Source organism: Alnus glutinosa, chromosome 3 (assembly GCF_958979055.1).
Source record: "Alnus glutinosa chromosome 3, dhAlnGlut1.1, whole genome shotgun sequence".
Lineage (NCBI taxonomy): Eukaryota > Viridiplantae > Streptophyta > Magnoliopsida > Fagales > Betulaceae > Alnus > Alnus glutinosa.
In genome coordinates this window covers 35,110,022-35,130,432 of record NC_084888.1, presented here as the reverse complement: position 1 = coordinate 35,130,432, position 20,411 = coordinate 35,110,022, and the positions used below count along the sequence as shown (strand labels likewise).

The 20,411-nt window shown below is 35.4% G+C and overlaps 2 protein-coding genes and 1 long non-coding RNA gene across 4 annotated transcripts; 2 read left to right on the top strand and 1 right to left on the bottom strand.

The window, feature by feature from the left end:
• The first annotated feature begins 2,444 nt into the window (after positions 1 to 2,444).
• LOC133864707 (uncharacterized) lies at positions 2,445 to 5,817 on the top strand. Its single transcript, XR_009899557.1, has 3 exons — positions 2,445 to 2,658; positions 3,212 to 3,274; positions 5,622 to 5,817. It is a non-coding gene; the product is annotated as an uncharacterized LOC133864707 (long non-coding RNA).
• A 3,548-nt stretch (positions 5,818 to 9,365) lies between these two features.
• LOC133864357 (cyclin-dependent protein kinase inhibitor SMR4-like) lies at positions 9,366 to 10,156 on the bottom strand. The gene has a single exon (XM_062300657.1). The coding sequence runs from the start codon at positions 10,142 to 10,144 to the stop codon at positions 9,893 to 9,895; it is 252 nt and encodes an 83-aa protein (XP_062156641.1). The 5' UTR covers positions 10,145 to 10,156; the 3' UTR covers positions 9,366 to 9,892.
• Positions 10,157 to 13,779: 3,623 nt separating this feature from the next.
• LOC133864776 (actin-related protein 5) lies at positions 13,780 to 19,476 on the top strand. 2 transcript variants are annotated; one of them, XM_062301189.1, is made up of 12 exons: positions 13,780 to 14,005; positions 14,113 to 14,183; positions 14,463 to 14,587; positions 15,062 to 15,106; positions 15,782 to 15,884; positions 16,140 to 16,249; positions 16,581 to 16,690; positions 16,776 to 16,866; positions 16,941 to 17,384; positions 17,946 to 18,073; positions 18,369 to 18,708; positions 18,810 to 19,476. In XM_062301189.1, the coding sequence occupies exons 1-12, from the start codon at positions 13,905 to 13,907 to the stop codon at positions 19,314 to 19,316; spliced, it is 2,175 nt and encodes a 724-aa protein (XP_062157173.1). In that variant the 5' UTR covers positions 13,780 to 13,904; the 3' UTR covers positions 19,317 to 19,476. The 2 variants fall into 2 exon arrangements, with proteins under 2 accessions (XP_062157173.1, XP_062157174.1); XM_062301190.1 differs by lacking the exons at positions 13,780 to 14,005; positions 14,113 to 14,183 and having other exon boundaries at positions 14,512 to 14,587; positions 15,777 to 15,884.
• The last annotated feature ends 935 nt before the right edge of the window (positions 19,477 to 20,411 follow it).

Below are 20,411 nucleotides of genomic sequence, written 5' to 3'. Positions count from 1 at the left end.
AATTAAATATGGCTGTGGATTGATATATATGGATGGTTTTTAATCAATAGATATGGAAAACGTCGTAAAGAAATGGTTGAATATTTGGAGGTCATCAATAGAATTGAATGAAACTGTATGCGTGAATTAATTGAGGTAACAATATTCTATAGAAATTAAAAGCAGTAATTAGTACGACCAAACACACGATTATTGGACCGTTTCAGATGCGTGCTCATAAGCCTGAGAGACATAAACTTCGAATTCGAAAAAGACTAGCATTTGCTCCAAGATTAGACTTTAAATTCACCTTTGAGTAATTCAATCGTCAATTGACGTGCACTTAGCTAGAGGTGACAACTAATTGGAATGGGGGAATGTCCATATAATGAGAGATTTGTCAGGTTCAAAGAATTCCACCTATCCAAAAGAAAAAGGGTGACAACTTAATTATGAAAATTTAATTAGTGGGATTTAAGCTAATCATAAGAAATGATTGATGTAATAGTTTAATTAATATTTTAATACTCTATTTCATGTGTGGGATCAAACTCTCTATCAATAAGTAAGGCTCAATTCGTGGAATGTTCAATTGAAATAGAAGGTAAATAAATGATTGAATGTTCAAACTCAGTACTTTTACTCCGATATCATGTTAGAATCATAAGTTATTTCAAAAGCGTATACTCTAGATAAAAAATAGTTGGTTTAATCATTTAATTAATTAATATTTTAACAAATCGTCTCATTGATCAGCTCAGTGGCAAGCATGTGATCAGTAAATAAATTAATGACCTTATATATAGAACATTGAGAGGAAACTCGATCATAATATAATCAGCAACTTATTTTATAATCGCTGCATCTAATTAATGGAATGGAGCTCAATTGGAAGAAGCGTGTATAACGACCATTGATGGATGAGATCAAGAAAAAAAAATTATAATTAAACCGAACGATTTTCTCACCCTATATATGGCGATCGATGGAGGCTAGAAAGTACTGAGCAGATCAATAGAAGTAGACAATTATATATATATATATATATATATATATATATATATATATATATATATATATATATATATATATATATATATATATATATATATATATGCATTCTTAAACCACCCCTTATTATCACAAAAGTTTAAATTATGAGGAAATAATAAATTTAATTATTTAATTAAAATACTTTAACATTTTGCCTCGTATGTAAGAATAGACAACATGTAAACTAATTTAATTGAAACAAAGAATAAATAACCGTTATATGGTTCAAAATTAGAGCATTTGTTCTATTACAACGTTAAACTACCGCTTATTTCAATATATTAATATAATAATAATAATAAGTAGAGAAAATCAAATAATTAAATTAATACTCTAACAGGCAATTATTTGCCGGCCAATTGGTAAACTAAAGGACATTTTGGGTATTTAACACCAATCCTAATTCCTAAATAGGGACCAGAAAAGGCCATAAACTAGCTAATTCTACTTTTAAAACTTAAAAAGAAACCAAAAGTGGAAAAAATAGGGATCAAAGCAAGAGATCGACGAAACCCTAGAAGATATTCGGATGGGTCAGGGCCTGTCAGTTCCGCCCGCCCCCACTTGAAAATGCTTGTGGAGGACGCAACATATCATCGAAATATAAACGCCATTACATTAATGGGTAAGCTTTCATTTTCCCGATTCTCAGAGACATATATAGCTATTGACATCTGTGGAAGAGGGGGACTGGGTCGGAGAGTTTTAAAGTTTTTGGTAAATTTAGTTCCTAGGATTACGATGGATAACTGTTATGGGCACACCTATCTCTCTCTTTCTCTCTCTCTCTCTCTCTCTCTCACCAAACAGTCCTCCTCTCTCTTATTCATTGCTAGCTCACACCTTCTCTTCCTTTACTGAAACTCTATATATATGTACCCTTCGACCCTCTTCATCCCTCACTTCTCTCCGCCTCTGAGTTTTTCCTTTTACAAGTCCTTTATACTCCCCTAAGAGATAATGAAGATACGGATTTTTTCCCTTTTTCAATATCAAGTGGGTCTTACATAAATCGTAGTCCTAGAAATGGGAATGAATTACTTTTTGAAGTTTCATGGTTTCTCTTTTCCTTTGCTTTTTTTTTTAAAAAAAAAAAAAAAAAAAAAAAAAAAAAAAAAAAAAAATCTTTTCCTGATGGGATTTAGGGTTAGGGTTAGGGTTCCTCCCATCCTCTCTATATATATTCTCTCTTTTGCATGGGCTGACAACCATAAACAGTCATTGTTTGCTGGTGGAGCATCATCAAGATTCACAAGCTTTTGAGGGCTTTTGGTGGGGGCTGTTCCCTTTCTCCAATTTAAATGGCCTATGACCTGGGAATCTTGATGATGCTGCAGCGGCAATAAATGGCTTTATACTAGCAGACGTCAATTATGGCACCAACAATGAAGGTAAGTAAACTCATCTATTTTTATTTTTATTTTTTTTAAAAAAAACCTTATTTTGTTTCAAAGAGTTCTTATATTTATGGATTAAAAACCAAGTTGTACTATATTTGTGTTAGAAACTGTTGTGTAATCTGTGTTACTTGGAGATTTTCTTTTCAGTGACGAGGGATTATTAGGTGGATTCTCTGAAGATTTCTCAGAAGGGTAGTCCGTACTGCCAATCCCCCGGTCTCCGCAGGTATGTCTGTACTTTGGTGGAGCATTGTGTACCCCCAAGAAATCATGTCTTATTATTCTCTATGTTCTTTTTCTTTCTCATTCTGGATCTTGATCTTCATTTCGATCTGTATTATAATATGATCAATCTATTCCAGCTTCAGATCAGTGACCATCTTTTTATACGATGTGTTTGAAATACACAACAAGTCCAACGTACATACAATCATTTTGTTGCTTTCTCCATATATACCATCATGGAGTTCGGGCTGTCCTCTGGCATCTACCCTTTATTAATGAGGGATTTCTTAGATTTGTTTTGGCAGTTCAATCCTTACATTTTCTTCATTAATTTTCCTGGACAAGGCGGTTTCTTTTTCTTTTTCTTTTTCTTTTTCTGAATATCCATTTATATTTACTGGAGAATTCATCCAGTAAAATCTGAAATCTTGTGCAATCCTGTGAGTTCTTAAATCTTGGGCCCTTTTAGGGTTGGCAAAGCTGTCTATTGTATCTAGGGTTACTTGTTATGGGTTAGGAGATGAGTACTCATTCTGTTTTTCTGGCAATGGCAGACTGTTTCAATATGAAGCCGGCCACTTCATTTCGGTGAATCATTCTATCTCTTCATCAACTTGGTAAGTGACTACACTAGGCTGGTTATAAGATGAGACTTATAATTTGAATGCCTTTTCTTTTCAGTCCAAAAATTTTGTATATATGTCATTGAGTTCATGAGAGTAATTTTTTTCCATAACCTGATGAAAAAGTGTTGATAGGAAAAAGATTGGGTTATATTTAGCGAGTGTTTTGTAATTTTTGTGTTCAAAAAGTGCTTCTATTTTATAATTTAAAAAAAAAAGTGTTTTTAATTATTGGGATTGAATATGATACTGAAAAAGTGAAGTGTTTTGACCTAATGTCGAAAACCATTAATGTGGGCAAATAGGCTTAGTATGAAGCAGGTGCCTTTTGTACTTAACCCTATTTTGACATTACATCCTTCTTATAAAAAAATTAAAATAGATGGTAAAAATGAAACGAAAAGAAAGAAGAGAACATTTAAAAAATAACCTCAAGCTACTAGATTGGTTGGGTTAGAGCTCAGGCACTGCTGTTGGTAATCCAAACCACCATGGTTGAGAATGCATGGCTGATCCTATTGGCTATGGTTTCCAATAAGAGAAAAGGACTATAATAATGTTCTTTGAATGGTCAAAAAAATTATTAGAATGGCTGATCCTATTGGCTGATGATTGGGTTAGAGCTCAGGCACTGCTGTTGGTAATCCAACCACCATATATGGTTGAGAATGGCTGATCCTATTGGCTATGGTTTCCAATAAGAGAAAAGGACTATAATAATGTTCTTTAAATGGTCAAAAAAATTATTAGACAACCAAACACTGCTGGAGAAGATTTCTCGCACGCTTATTAGAGGGGAAATTAAACACTTTTAGAGAAGAGTGCCCGAAAACTCTATACTTGAACACTTTCCCAAATGTCAATTTGTATTCTCACCCAGTGCATGGCTGGTCTTATTGGCTTCGGTTCTCACACATTTCTCCGGTCGAAAAACACTTCTTGGGCTGGAGAAGAGTGTCGGAAGACTCTCTGCTTGAACACTTTATCAAACGTTTAATGTATGTATAAATTAAAGCGTTTTTAAAAATTGAACTGTTCTAAAAAATGTTACCAAACATACTGATTTTTTTTTTTTTTTGTCTTCTGGGGATGAAAAAAGGGAATCTGGTAGTAATCAAGAACTTGTACTGGTTTCGTGGAAGAGCTCTATTTCATTCTCATTGCTATCAAATTCCACTGTGTAATCAATAACTTGTACTACTTGTTGCGTGGACTGTAATTCCACATTCTTTTAGGTTTAATTGGCAAAGGAATCTTTTGTTTATGCATGGGAATGTTTAAATGTGCCAGAAAAAGTTCAATTGTTACATTCAAAATATGTTCTTGTACGTGCGCGCCCGTCTGGTTCAAATGTGCATTCAAGCTAGTGTTAATTTTTTAGAAAGCATATCTTACATGCAGTACTATATATATATATATGCTACTGTATATAATGAAATGGCAAAAGTTTATAAATAAAAACAAATTTAATTTTATATATAGTTGGAAGGACACTAAACTAGCAAAAGTGTCGAACTGTGATAGCAATCTATCAAAAACTATCACTTAATTGTACCCCAATTCGATACTTTTGCTAGTTTGGTATTCTTCCGTTTAAAACGCCAATAGTTCGATACTATTTTGTGAACTTATCCCTTTAAATAATCCATTTATGAAGAACTTTAATTTGCCACTGCTTCACTCATTTTGTGGATGACAATTAATGGAGCAATATGTCCAAATTTACCACATGTTAACACGATTCTCTAGTTTCAATTCCTAATACCACAAGTGTAGTCTTTTGAAAAATGTGTTAATTAATTGCAGAAGTTTGCGTGGACTCTCCTTTTAAACTTGTTTCTGCTGTAAAAATGTGTACTTAATGGATCTTATAATGCTTGAATTGTTCAAGCTGCTCTTGGTCTTATTTGCTTGTATATATATATATATATATATATATATATATATATATGTATGAATGCGCGCCATGATGATTGCAGCATCTCAGTTACAATGGGATATTTATATATTTACGAGAACAGCATCTATAATTATTTTCTGTTGATTGGTTAGAACCTAGCTAGCTACTTACGAATGATCAAGCAAATACATGGTCTTTATGGACGAAATATTACGTAGATAATAGTTTTATCATGTCTACTTAGCCTTAAATAGAATATTTATTTGTTATATATAAATATATAGCTTCTTTATCCCTTTCGTGGGTTAGTCTTTGTGAATTGTGAATCTTTTTCAATTTATTTTATGAGTAAATTCTTTTAATTAAATGGTGCTATATATATATATATATATATATATATATTTTTTTTTTTTTTCATGTATTAACGTGTTCCAACAACAGAATTTTGACCCATCAACTTTGTGAATGTATGGATTATGACGATGGCTTGAAGAAAATGGAGAAAGCTTTTGTAAAAATGTAGAATCCTCATCAGGAAGGAGCTAGAATTTATTTGTAGCTAATCTACCTCTCTGGAAGTTGCGGATCTAGCGTACGTTCATGTAATAATTAATTAAGTTGTGGAAGATATATAATTCGGTTGACTGTAATTAATATATAATTATGAATCAACTAACAAAATACCATTTCATGATAATTGAGTCGTCTAATCACCATATTCCCGAAAAAGGGGATTCTGGGGCTTCAATCCCACTAAATTATCGGAGCACTGTGCAAATCCCTCTCTTCATATGGCGGGTTGGGTAAGGCTCGGGCTTTCAGTGACACGTGATTTAACACTTGAGCCAACTCATGAGATTAAACATAAATATATGATCATTTTGGATAAAAGTACACATATTCCTTTTAAATTACCGCTCTATTGTTAACGTATTTTTAAACTACCAATTGTGTCAACGTCTCTCACTTAAACTATCAAAAAATGTTAATGTTTCTCCTAGAGCCAACAAAAAGACAAAAATAATCCTAAAAATGTTTCAATAAAATAAATATATCGTTATAATTTTTTTTTAAAAAAAAAAAACTAAAACTATTAAAAAACGATTTTTTTTTTTTTTTTAAAGATTGAAAAAAAAAAAATCAATTTTTTTAAAGAAAAATAAACAAAAAAAAAAAAAAAAAACAAGAAAAATAAAATTCAAGGGGTGGCCCAAAATGAAATTATATAAAACAAAATCTAAAAAATAAATTTTCAGTTTTATTTTTTTTAAAATTAATTTTTATAGTTTTATGAAGGATCCTTTTGTCATTGTGGGGCACATTGACATTGTTTGGTAGTTTAGAATGGTACATTGACATAATTGGTAGTTTGAGGGGCACATTGATAATTAGGTGATAGTTTAAAATGATATGTAGGGGTGTAAAAGAGGGGCGGTTATTAACCAGAAATAACAGGTAATCGGAGAAACTGAAAATCCAGAAATAAACGTAACCGAATAACCGGGTACCCAGTTGCGATTACCGGTTATTGCATTCTAAAAAACTGGTTAATAATTGGGTAACAGCAACCGGTTATTATTATTATATAAAAGTGAAACTTTGTTTGATTTTAAGTTGCATGTTGCTGAAATTGAAAACGTATTAAAGACACCTGAATAATAAATAATAAAGAAATTGTTTGGATTTTGAAAACTGGTTATTCAATTAATAACCGGTTTAAAATAACCGAATAGCAGGCGGTTAGTAAAAACCGCAATTGGCCTATCGGTTACGGTTGCGATTATTGAAATAGAAATAATCGAGAACTTTGGTTGCGGTTATTTGCTCATAACCGCAACCGCAATCGATTGTACACCCCTAAATATGTGTATTTTTTTTCATAATTTTACTTTGATAATTTGTGTATTAATTAAGTGGAGGGGATCGATGAATTATTAATTAAATGATGAAGCATGTAATATAAATATATATTAAAAAACAAAAAAAGAGCCAATATATATATATATATATATATAAAAAGCATATTTGGAGTACCAAACAACTGTGCCGTACAATAATGTTGCTGAAAGTGGACCCAGAAGTGAGGCAGTATCAATTAAGTATCCAATGCCGATGGTGAAGTTCCGCTGCCCAGAGAAAACCCACTAGACCAGACAGACACCCCGGTACGCCTCGTACCCTTTAATCACTGAGTTTTGCCACTCCAATAGTACAATAATTCCATTTATAAAAGAACACTACATCCTCCGTGTTTGCCGCTATTATTCAAAACCTTTCAAACTCCCACTCATTCATTCACGTACAATGACCTCAAACCACTGTGTCATTACTTTTTCTATGCTTCCCATTCATCTTTCCAAACAAGCCGCTACCATGGGCTGCCTTTACAGTATACGTGATTGCATTCACGAGTCCAACAAGTGGGCCGACCGAGGCCGGGCTCAAGTTGTGCTCAAAACCTGCCATTTACATATATGTCTTCAACGTGTCAGGGCTAGTTGCTTCCTAGGCCCTACCCCAAGGAAAAAAAAAAAGGGCTTTTGCTATTGCCCCGTTGATCAGAAGGGAAAATTCTTTTCAAATATTCAGTTATTCAAACAGATTTTTAAATATAGCCCACACCACTAAGGTCATATTTTTCCAACAAGCAAACCAAAAAAGAAAAAACTCAATTTTCAAAAATACAAAACCTTGTTTTTTATAAAACTTGTTACTTTTTTGAAAATTAAATATTTTGACAAAACATATACTTAAATTTTTGAAATAAAAGGTTGAATTACTATTTTTTTTTAAAAAAAAATATCTCAGTCTCATTCTCTTAAAGTTTACCCAAACTTGGAAAAAAGAAAATTTTCCATCCCCAAAGAAGCTTGTGGACTAGGCTTTGTGTTAGGGATTTGATTTGACTCACCTAGCTCACATGGATTCGGCTTGAGAGAGACGAAAAAATGGAACCCTTCTCCCTTCCTTAAACCGTCAAATAGAGGTGGGCGCGGGCCGGATTGAGCCGGATTTGCATGCTTTCCACAACTCGCCCACAGTAAACGGGTTTGAAAATCGAGATCCGCAACCCGCATGGTGAATGGTCAGCTCGCTGGGCCTCAGGTAGCGCGAATCAGGACGGGTTCATGCGGGTTTGGGTATTCTTTTTTTTTTGGGGGCCCAAAATCAAAAAAATAATTCACAATCTTGCTAACCCAGTTCAAAATTTGAAAATTCCAATTGAATGAACCTTACTAGCAAACAAGAACAAAAAGAAAGAACTAAAATTACCAACAAACCCAACTGTAAAGAACTTTTTTATTCTTTTCTGTGATTGCAAATTGAATGGATATGTATATGTGAGAATGTAGAGATGTAAGTGTATATGAGAATGGAATAAGAATAGAAATGAAATGGATAGTGCAAAACTGTATTGAATGAAATCAAAGGTACACAACCTGGGTAATTCGTGACTCCTATAATTTTTTTGAGGAAAATTTGATGAAATCAAAAGCACACCCATAGTCGTAACTCTTATAATTTTTTTGGGGAAAATTTGATGAAATCAAAGGCACACCCCTTGTCATGACTCTTATAATTTTTTTGAGAAAAATTTGATGGTACGAGTATAAAGGGATTGCCGGGCGGGCGTGCAAGTGAAAAAAAAATATAATACCGCAACCCGTCCCATAAATAACGGGTTGGCATATTTAAGATTCGCACTTTTTTAGAAATGTCTTATATACGTTATTGATGAGACGGGACGAGACAGGGCGGGTTCACGGGTACGGGTGGGTTTTGCACACCCCTACTGTCAGAGCTTAATGAGAGTGATCGAGTTGTTGTCAATAATGTCTTTTTATTCTATGCCCATTAAGCAACAAGACCTGCATTCCCAAAAAGGTATGCTCACTTATTGAAGATCGAGTTCGTGCTTTCTTCCGGAGGAAGACTTCTTTCTCCCAAAAAAAAAAAAATAGACTACAGACAAAGTCACCTTCAACATAAGAGGGAAATGATTGTGTGACCATCATTATTTTAATTTATGATTTTAACTTAACTGGCGTGTTAATAACACGTACAACGTTGTAGCGTGTATCTAATATAAACTAATCACGATTAAAAGGTTAACAAAAGGGGTATGAAATAAATCAATTAATAGCGTTGCGAGCCTTAAAAGAGTGATTTGATAAAGATTCAACATTAAAAAGCGAAAGATCAATTTTTACATTGCAAACTAAGCAAATCCTAAAGCTAAAAGCCTGCTTTACAACCATCCAACAGTAAAGAAATAAAGAAACAAACAAACAAAGAAATTTACAGTCACATATATATATATATATATATATATATATATATATATATATACCTTAATTGGTCGAGTTGGAGAAAATAGTGAATTTGAGGAATTTACAGTCACATATCTCCTGATCACCGACACTTGTAATCCTATCTGAACAATATTCTAAACGTACTTAAGATTTTCAAAGTTGTTAGGTACACTAGAGCTAGCATTGGTTGGATTCCTGCAAAGGAAATTTCTATGGCTGATTAGTGTAAAGCACTCTGGATTTCGTTGATGTTCTGGTAAGACTGAATCAAGCTATTGCTCAAATCAGACTTAAGAGAGCTCATTCCACAGGTAGTAAGACTAAGACTGTTACTATAGTTACGCCTAGATATATGCTCTAAAAAAAAGAGAAGAAAAAAAAATATTCATCGACGACCCTTCAAGCACAAGCTTCTCCCCTCGGTGCCATCGCAAAAATAGCCTCAAGATCAGGCGGCTGAAAATAACCATTCTTTGGCGGCGCCTGCAGTTTCACGTGAACCGGCTTCTTCTTCGGAGCCGGCGGGCACTCGAAAGCCGCCGGTATTCGACACCCACTGTGTGTAGGAGTCCCACAACCCTCCTCCGCCGCCCCAACAACCCTCTCGTCCACCTCCATTAATGCATGTATGTCTCTTAACAGCGGTAGCATTGTGGAGGCAGTGTTGGTAGACAATTTATATAGGAGACTTGGCTCTAGCTTGTTCCGGAAGGCGTTCTTTGACTTTATCCAAACGTGTGGTGGAAGCAACTGAGGCTGAGATTGACGTGGAAAATTGACGTCCAAAAAAAGGTCGGTAATTTTTGCCACTTGGACGCGCGAGAACCTTCAGCGGGGAGGATGTGTGGGTTTGAATCTCGACCGCACGTTCGTTTCCCTCCTTTTTTGGATGGCTGGCTGGTGGCATAGGAATTGGGATTCGCTTCTTGGATGCTCTGTGCTCGTGGACCCATGGTGGGGTGTGGTCCGATAGGGGGTCTAGGGCCTAGGCCATGGGCCAGCTGGCTTGTGGTGGAGGGAGGAAGGGAGCAGGTGCAAAGTGGGCCAAGTGGCTTTGACCACGTTGTTTTCGTTTGGGACTTCACCGACAAGTTTGGTGCCCCACGTGCATTGAAAGTTGGGACTTTTGGGAACTCACCCAGAAGCTGTCAAGTTGTCCAAGATCCACGTTGGGCCAAGACCTTATGGTGGTTTGGTCCAAGACTCATTTTATTGGGCTTCAAACTTTGATGGGTCACGGCCCAAAATAAAGGTAGTTGGGTCGATGGCCTAAAGAGAAACTTTGATGGACTTTTAATGGTCCGTTTGAATGTTAGATTTTTCGAAATCAGAATTCAATTCTAATTCACTGCGCGAATTTCAAATTTTGACTTTGTGAGACAAAATTTAAAAAAATTGAATAAAATATGATTTATTTTTTAAAAAAGTAGAGAAAAATTAAAATTCAACTATGTTTCCAAAAGGACCATAAGAACCTGGACCCGCAGGCAATAGCTTCTATTATAGTCCCACTATAATGCTCTCTAAAAATCTCACATATCTCATTTCATTCCTAATGAATAATAGGAATTTCAATAGAAAAGTTCAGAAGTGATAAGTTGAGTCTTGATGAGATTTCAATTCATTCATAAATCACGTTTACTCCTTTCAATTTATCACTCAATTTGTAAGGTCATCTTAATCCTTAGTTGTAATCTTAACTATTCCCCCCCCCCCCCCACCGCCCCTCCCCAAAAAAAAAGCATCATTTTGGTATATTCTGAATTTTTGCTTCTTTTCTTTTCTTTTTTATTATTTTTTTTATGCAAAGTATTTTTGTCATTTTAGGGGCAGAAGAGAGACATTACAAACCCAATGATAAATTTGTAGAATACATTAACCAAATTGAAAGATCGTGAGAGACGTTACCGATTGGCATACCCTAGTATACATACCCTCCTTAAACTACCACCCTATTACCAATGTCCATCATAAACTACAAATTGTGGCAATTTACCCCACAAACTACCAAAATAATGTCAATGTCCTCCCATGACAAAAATAACCTTCATAATTTTATTTTATTTTTTTAAAAAAATCTTAATATTATAACAAAAAACTATAAAACTATATATATAAAATAATAATAATAAAAAAAACCAATATATTTTTTTTTCTTTTTTTTTTTTAAAAAAAAAAACTTGTTTCTAAAAACTAAATTTTGATTTTTTTTTTTTTAAAAAAAATTAACAAAAATATAAATGTAAACGAAAAAAAATTGGAAAACTAAGGTGATCATTTTATTTATTTATTTATTGTTTATTTTTAATAATTTTAATTTTTAAAACAATTTTTTTAAAAATTTTTTAAATTTTTATTTTTTGAATTTATAAAGATATTTTTGTCATATTGAAAAAATTTTAAGGTCATTTTTGTTTTTTTTGTTAGCCTTAAGGGAGACATTGACATTGTTTTGAACTTTTGATAGTTTAGATGGGAGAATGACACAATTAGTAATTTTTTTTTTTGGGGGGGCGGGGGAGGGAGGACATTGGCAATGAAATAGTAGTTTGATGGGTGTATGTGTACTTTTCCTAAAAACTTACTATTACTTTTAAGAAATCACTCGTCACTTTTATCCCAATTTATTGATGTGATATTGTCAATCAACCCATGATTTTTATTTATTTTTTAACAAAGGCTAATCTAAAGAGACATAAATTTTGTACAAACTAGTTTGTAAGAAACTTTTAAAAATGACATGTATCCCTTAATAGGTGAGAAACACATGTTTTTTTTTAATAGCACATGCTTTTCACATGATTTTTTAAATGCATACGCAACTTAAAAGACATATATAACTTCTAAAAGCTGTTTTGTAAAATTTTCTTATAAATAATTTCACACAAAATTTATATTCTATGCAAAAGTTGATTAACAATGTCACTATCACATCATCAAAGTGAGATAAAAAATACTTTTTACTTTGAGTTAAATGGCTTAGAGGTACTTGTGGTTAGATCTTAAATCAAATCGCCGTCTCGGTTCAAAAAGCGTCACAGGTGGTACCTGTCTTTAATAGATATTCTCAGTTGGTACTTTCGTCAGTCCTTCATCTATTTTTTAAACGGACATCCATGTTACCTACTTTAGGATGCCAACACATATGTCGATTGCCACGTGGCCAAGTATCACGTACGATAATTATGCATTCAATGTCACGTAGGATGTGAAAAATAATAAAAAATTACCTTTTTTTTAAAAAAAAAAAAAAAAAAAAACTTGAGAGTTGGCCAAATCACCCCCAAGGGCCATGGGGCATAAATATCATATATGATATGTGGCAATGTGGCAACCGAGATAATGTCGGCATTCTAAGGTGAGTTACATGGAGATTCACTAAAAAAATGGACAAAGGACTGACGGAAGTACCAACTAATAATATACATTAAAGACAAGTGCCATCTGTAATACTTTTTAAAACGAAGGCGACGAATTGTTATAGGGTATAACCATAAGTACCTCTGAGCTATTACACATTTACACTTATATTTGAACTTGAGGGTTGCTACACTCACACCCAAAAGCTTACACCCATTTTTTACACCATGATGTGGCATTCTACATCAATTTTTTGTTTTTTTTTTTTATTTTTGGTTTTCTTCTCAGGCACACAAGGAAGATTGGTGCCCCCGAACCACCAGGCAACACCACCCCGAAACACGCTGGCACCGCCACCTCCAAGACAGTCACTGCCAAGCATCCATTTCCGGCCGAGCGTCCATTTTTTAAGGCCATGGACGGGCAGTGACTGAGCTCAGAAAAGATCCGGCCGGAACCCACGCACACCGGTGTGGGTTTGAGAGATCCGGTTGAAAACCTAGATTCGGCAAAAAACCTTGCCGTCCAGATCTGGTCTAGTGTCTCGATCCAAACCTAGATCCGACTAGAAAACCATGTCGTCCAGAGCCCAAACCATCCAAATCAGGCCGAGCGTCCCGACCCATCATCCCGATCCCGTCGGCCTTCCAAATCCCGTCGTCCCGAGGTTCACTGCCCCATAGAGAGAGAGAGAGAGAGAGAGAGAGAGAGAGAGAGTTTTGTTTTTAAAAAGAAGAAAAAAAAAATTAGGTGTCTGATGTGGAAATTTTCACATTAGGGTGTAAAAAATTAGGTGTAAGGGTTTGGGAGTAAGTCTTAACATTTTTCTTTGAACCTTTGTTTCTCTTCTACAATTCTCACAAATTTCAAAAGTAAGAAAGTGACTCGAACCGGCCGGCTTGCGGTTCTGAATAATCCGGCTCACGGCTGCTACTATGCATGTGCTTTGGTCTCGGTCGTAGCAAGCTTGGGCACACGACCCGACCCTGCTCCACTAAACCCTAATTCCTCATTCTCAGAATCCCAATCCAGGGAAAAAAATTTGAAGAAAATGCCGTTCATTTCACAAATTCAACGCCAATCAGATTACAGTTTTATCCCCTCCACCACTCCCATCGTCATCGACAATGGCGCATCCTATTTCCGTATCGGGTACCCCCAAACAAACCCTAACTCAGCCTATACATATGTATACGATTCATTTGGTTCTGTGTTTGTAATCTTTGTCTGTGTTTTATTGTGTGCTCCTGAATGCTCAGATGGGCTGGAGAAACAGACCCTCGAGTTATTTTCCGCAACATTGTTCAGAGGCCACGGCATAAAGCTACCGGTACCGCTTAATTCCCACATTTTCTGTAAATTTTTTGTTTTGTTTTGTTTTTTCTTTTCTCTTGAGAGGGAAAGAGGGTGTTTAGATTCTTAGGTTCCGGTTGGCTTCTGAGAAAGTGGCAGAACGAAGTAGTGAAAATTTGAATTTGAGCCTCTTTGCATTTCGTATCCCACTGTAAAATTGATTTGATAGGTTTAAATAAACTTTGTTTCTTGTGTTTATTTATTTATCTAGTGTGTGTGTTTAATTCCAGCATGGGGATTTTGCTTTGTATTGCAGGTGAAACTGTCACTATTGTTGGTGACCATGACCCTGCATTGTTGAAGTACTTCGATTGCACTCGCTCAGGACCTCGCTCGGCTTTTGATAGCAATGTTGTTTATCAGTTCGAAATAATGGAATATGTAAGCTTGTTCTTCTTTCTTTACTATGTATTTTATGAGTACAGGATTTTCTGCTTATCAAAACTTATCATTGTCGCTCTACTTAAACAGAGAATTCTGTTTTGGGGGTTGGCGGGGTATACCAGAGGGCAAACAAATAAATAAAACGAACTTGTTGAAACCTGGGAAAGCTAAATGAGTTAGTGCAAAACTCCTAGCTCCTTTCTGTAACATACACATTAAATTGTGTGAATTGTGAAACACCCATTTTAGAATCTTTAAATTGGTCAGATGAGATCCTTTTTTTGTTCTCTAACATTTTCCCCACAACATAGCATGGCAATATTGATTGAAAACCTTATAGAGAGATTTCGACCCAGACTAGTATCTTATGCTACTTTTCCTTTATCCAGAAAAGTAAATATTATGCTACTATAGTGTGCATGAATGCGTGTCATGAATGGTGGCCTCACTAATATTTTCTTGCATCTGTAGATTCTTGACTTCGGCTTTGATCGGATGGGTGCAAATGGATCAGAGGTATCATGAAAATGGACAAATTTTGATACATATTGATGTTTTAGGATTTTCACTGTTGAAGGGTTAATTTTTGCCAATCTGTTTTTGGTATGTTCAGTGGTTTTCTATTGTCCCATGGTTTCTTGTTAAGATTGAGGCTGGTGGTTGTTTCCAGTCATGTGTAGTGCTATTATAGTTAAGACTTTTGATTCAGCAAACTTATTGTTTTACATTGTGGTTTTCTATTAAATTTGGTAAAAATTGTGGTTTGCATTCATGGTATTGACTTTGGGAGTTTTCAAATGAAATGGATGGTTACTAGATAATTTTTTTTTTTTTTTAATTCCCAAATAAGATTAATCTGGACTTGAATTCTAATAAATTCATCTTCAGCTATCTGCGGTATTTGGAGACCATTGGGAATGACATGAAACAAAGAGTGAAGTCAAGCTGTAAAATTGGTGCTAATAGATACATGCATGATATGCCATACAATATTTTTATTTTCTATATTATTGTACAATGCATCTGGCATGGTTGCTTTATGCCAAATATTTTATTCTGTGTAATTAAGGTCTCCACATTTATTTACTTCCCCCCATCTCATTTTATTTATCAAAAAAAAAAGGTTTCGGATGTGCCAACATACTCATGAGATCTTTTTCTTGATTTTATCTTCACTTGAGGGCAGAACAGATTGATCATCCTGTCCTGATCACAGAATGCATATGCAACCCTGTTCAATCCCGTAGTAAAATGGCAGAGCTTCTTTTTGAGACTTATGGAGTTCCATCTGTAGGTACTATCACTAACTACTACATCAAACTTTGAACATCCGTAGTGGGCTGGCTCAAGAGCTGCATAAGGAGGGCATGCCCTTGCCTGTGTAAGCATTGGGCCTGATCAGAGGGCATTGTTGTTTCTGTTATGTTATATTTTATATGCCTTCCCACTTCCTTTGGAAATGCTTTTATACTGGCTTTAGTCCTCTTTTGATCCTTTAATGTGTCTAATGCTGGCTTGATTAATCTGTCTTTTCTTTCTATTTACTCAGCATTTGGTGTTGATGCTGCATTCAGCTATAAGTATAATCAACGACTTGGGGTTTGTGATAAAGATGGTCTTGCTATCTGTCCAGGATTTAACACAACTCATGTAATTCCGGTATGGTTTCTTAGCCTTGCATTATTTATTCAAGCAACGGACATCTTATATAAATATGTATGCAGGATTTACATGGTTAATGTTTAACTATGTTTTGGAGCAACCATAACAGCTTGGCATGATTGCAAATTATTAATGAATTAGTTTTACTTGGGAACTTTTGTATGTGATTCTCATTGTGCATCATCATCATCATTGTTAGTAATTAGTGTTACTACCTTTAATTTTACTGCAAAATGGAGAGAGAAAAAGGAAGAAGGAAAAAAAAAAAAAAGAATAAGGAAAAGAGCATTAACATTGGTGTATTATTGTGTTTCATCTTGACTCTCAGTTTATTGATGGGGAGCCTATTTATAATGGAAGCTGCCGAACTAATATTGGTGGATACCACATCACTGATTACTTGAAGCAACTTCTTTCACTTAAATACCCTCATCACATGTAAGTACAAAATTTATTAAGGTTCTGCTTCTATTGTTCAGTACTGTTTGTGCAAAGCTTCTGAGTGTTTGTTTAAATGCAACAGGGCCAGGTTTACATGGGAGAAGGTTGAAGACCTGAAGATGGAGCATTGTTATATTGCACCGGATTATTTTTCAGAAGCCCGATTGTTTCAGGTAATGTGTATGGCTCTTTTCCTCCCATTATCCTTTTCAATCTCTGACAATAAACTATGGCAATTTTGTGACAGAAAGGGGCCAAGGAAGCTGAAGATAAAACTAGGTGTTGGCAGCTTCCATGGACTCCACCACCAGTTGAGGAGGCTCCTTCAGAAGAGGAGATTGCAAGAAAGGCAGCCATAAAGGAGAAACAAGGTCAACGGTTGCGAGAAATGGCTGAGGCAAAGAGGTCATCTAGGATAAATGAACTAGAAAATGAATTGCATGATTTGGGATTTCTTTTACAGCAGCTCGAACAAGTGGAAGAGAATGATATTCCATCTTTCCTGTCAGAGACTGGCTATGTCTCCAAGCAGGAAATAGAAGCTGCCCTCGTGAAAGTCACCCAATCTTTACGAAAAGCAAAAGGTGAACCAAAGGGTGACCTAGCTGAAGCTGAGGAGAAGACAGATCCTGCCACAGGCGAAAAGTTTCCTCTCATCAATATCCCCGATGACATGCTGACACCAGAGCAGGTATGCCTTTATAGCAAATGGCTGATCATAAACCTCCTTGCTTTTAAGTTGCCATTGGTTGTACTTTCTAGATATAACCTAGCCTCCTCCCTCCCTCGGGACCAACAAGGAGCAACACATGAATATACACCTCTTGTCAGACTATGGAACAAAGGTTTATGCCAAACCTACACCAAGGTATGGATGGTGATTCCCAAATATCGCATAACAGAATGTGATGCGATGAGATAGATTGCAATAGAAACAAAGACACAGGGAATAACCTACGAGAAATCATTGCTGCAAGCACCTATTTATGTAGCCCTATTCCCCAACATTTATTCTGAAGTTTATATATAACCTAACATTTATAGTTCTTAGGTCTTACTTTTATTTTGAATCTTGGCCATTGAATTCTAAAGTTTTATGAATTTGAATGCTAGAGCTTCTGATGGATATGAAAATGCAACCTTATGGTTGCAATGCCGTCTTGGAAACCAGCTACTTAATAGCTCTGCCCCCTTTTATCAAGTTTTCTCATGATTAATGGTATATGTTCACTTTGTTTTGGGCATTTGGCAGCTCAAGGAAAAGAGGAGGCAGTTGTTTCTTAAAACCACATCTGAAGGCCGGCAGCGAGCTAAACAAAAACGCTCTGAATCGGAATTAGAACGCGAAAGGAAAAATCAACAAGATGAAGAAAAACGCTTGTATGTGTAGGGCTGAGGATTGTTTTATTTTATATTTATTATGTTCGTGTGTTAAGGAGAAAAGGATAAGCCTTTGTAGTTGAAAGTAAGGCTTTATATAGTTGAATTGAGCTAGGGTTGCCGAGGAAAAGGGAGAAAGGAGCAGGGAAAAGCATCTCCCATTGTGTCTGGATTTAAGTATAATGCTTAGGTTTTAAGAATGATTGCTTTACTCAATACATGATTAGTAGTATAGATTTCTTTAAATGAAATACCTTCTATTTGTTCATTGTATTTCTCTTTCTTGTTTGTGTAGAGAGAACCCAGAGCTTTATTTAGAGCAGTTGCGTACTAGGTATAAAGATCTTTCTGAGAAAGTTGAGCAGCGGAAACGACTCAAGACAAATGGGAACCATACAAATGGAAATAATTTTTCTGGAGGTGTTGGTCGTGGTGAGAGATTGAATGCAGCCCAGAGGGAAAGGATGCGCCTTTTAACTACAGCAGCCTTTGATCGAGGAAAGGGTGAGGATACTTTTGGTGCCAGGGATGAAGATTGGCAACTCTACAAACTGATGAGCAAAGATAATGATCATGATGATGAGGGACTAGATCAGGATGAAGCAGAACTGGCTCGTATCTCTTCTAGGCTCCAGGTCAGTTTTCATTTTTTAATTGAATCTATATCTGCAACTATTATTTTGGTCTTTGATTGTTTAGTATTGGTACATGTCTTAATGGACTAATACCATTGCAGGAAGTAGATCCAACATTCATTCCCAAGCCAGCAGAATTAGGAACCTCTCAACCTGTTGAAGCACCACGGCTTCGTCCTCTCACCAAGGAAGATTTCCAGATCATTCTTGGTGTTGAAAGGTTCCGATGCCCTGAAATTTTATTTCGTCCCAACTGGATAGGGGTGGATCAGGCAGGGTTAGATGAGATGGCTGGGGTCTCAATAAGGAGGTTGCCATCTGTGGGCCAAGGTGTGGAGGAGAGACTGACCAGTTCAATACTTATGACCGGTGGGAGTTGTCTTTTCCCTGGTATTAGTGAGCGTTTGGTAGACAGAATTCGGATGATTAGGCCATGTGGGTCACCTATAAGGGTGGTAAGAGCACTGGATCCAGTTCTTGATGCATGGCGTGGGGCTGCGGCTTACGCTGCTGCTTCACAATTTCCTACACAAACTTTCAGTAAAGCGGATTATTATGAGAAGGGTGAAGATTGGCTTCACCAATACCAATTGCAGTATACATTATAAATGATTCGATCACAATGCATTAATGTATATTCTCTTTTACATTAGATTACACTAAATTAATTAAATTCTAGACTAATTTTTGAACTCCAGTGAGGTCCTGCCTTCACCTCTATTGCTGCTGTTAAGCATTGATGCATACAGGCTGTTGATATTGTTCTTATCTAATTCCAATTGATTGTCTGACGTGTTTGTGCAAATGGGTAGCTTGCCACTTGATTCTCAGTAATCTCTGACCCCATAGTTGAGCAGCTGGTTTTATGCTTATGTACCTCTGAATTTCAAATCCTTGGAAGAAAATTCTTAGCTATCTGGGTGGCTCATGTTTTCCGAGCAAGATGCAGCTTACAGGCCAAGTTGGCTACTGTGATTAATAGTTGAGCCCCTTTCTTTGATTTGATCTTTGGAAACCACTACATAGAAACTCCATGCAGGGCAAGTATGACCTTATTTGCAATGACGGCTGGGTGTGATGGACTCGTTAGATTTAGGTACCCTTCAGATGTGCCATTTCCTTTATGGACTTTTAAGTCATGTATGTATATATGTGATGACAATGTTTACAATTTTTTACAAGCTTAACAGTGCACACCGCATCATCCTTACTAAAAAAGATTGTGCTTTGTTTATTGAAGTTTTTTCTTCTCTCTTTTGTTTTCTGATTTAAAAAAAAAAAAAAAGAAAAAAAAGAAAAAAAAAGAAGTTAAAACAAAAACACAAAAACTGCTTTTACAACACTTTATCAAACCAAAAATAATGAACACCTTTCAAAACGCATTAACAAACATATCATTAATTAATTAACAATCGGATTTTATTATCATAGTCATGGATACTATACCTTTAATCTATGAAATCTAATTCGAAGCATAAAATGAATTCTTTATTTTAGTTGAAATGGAGAGGATCTTAATCTGTAATTTTATTCTTTATATTTGGTGTGCGAAACACGTTATGGCTTTTGATAAGTCAGTTATTTTGTAAAAATTGTGTTTGAAACCTATGAATTACAAAGAAGATGCTCCATATTGTCTATTTAATAATAATAAAAATAAATAAAAATAAAATGAAGAAGATTAAAACAGCCTAGAAGTGCAG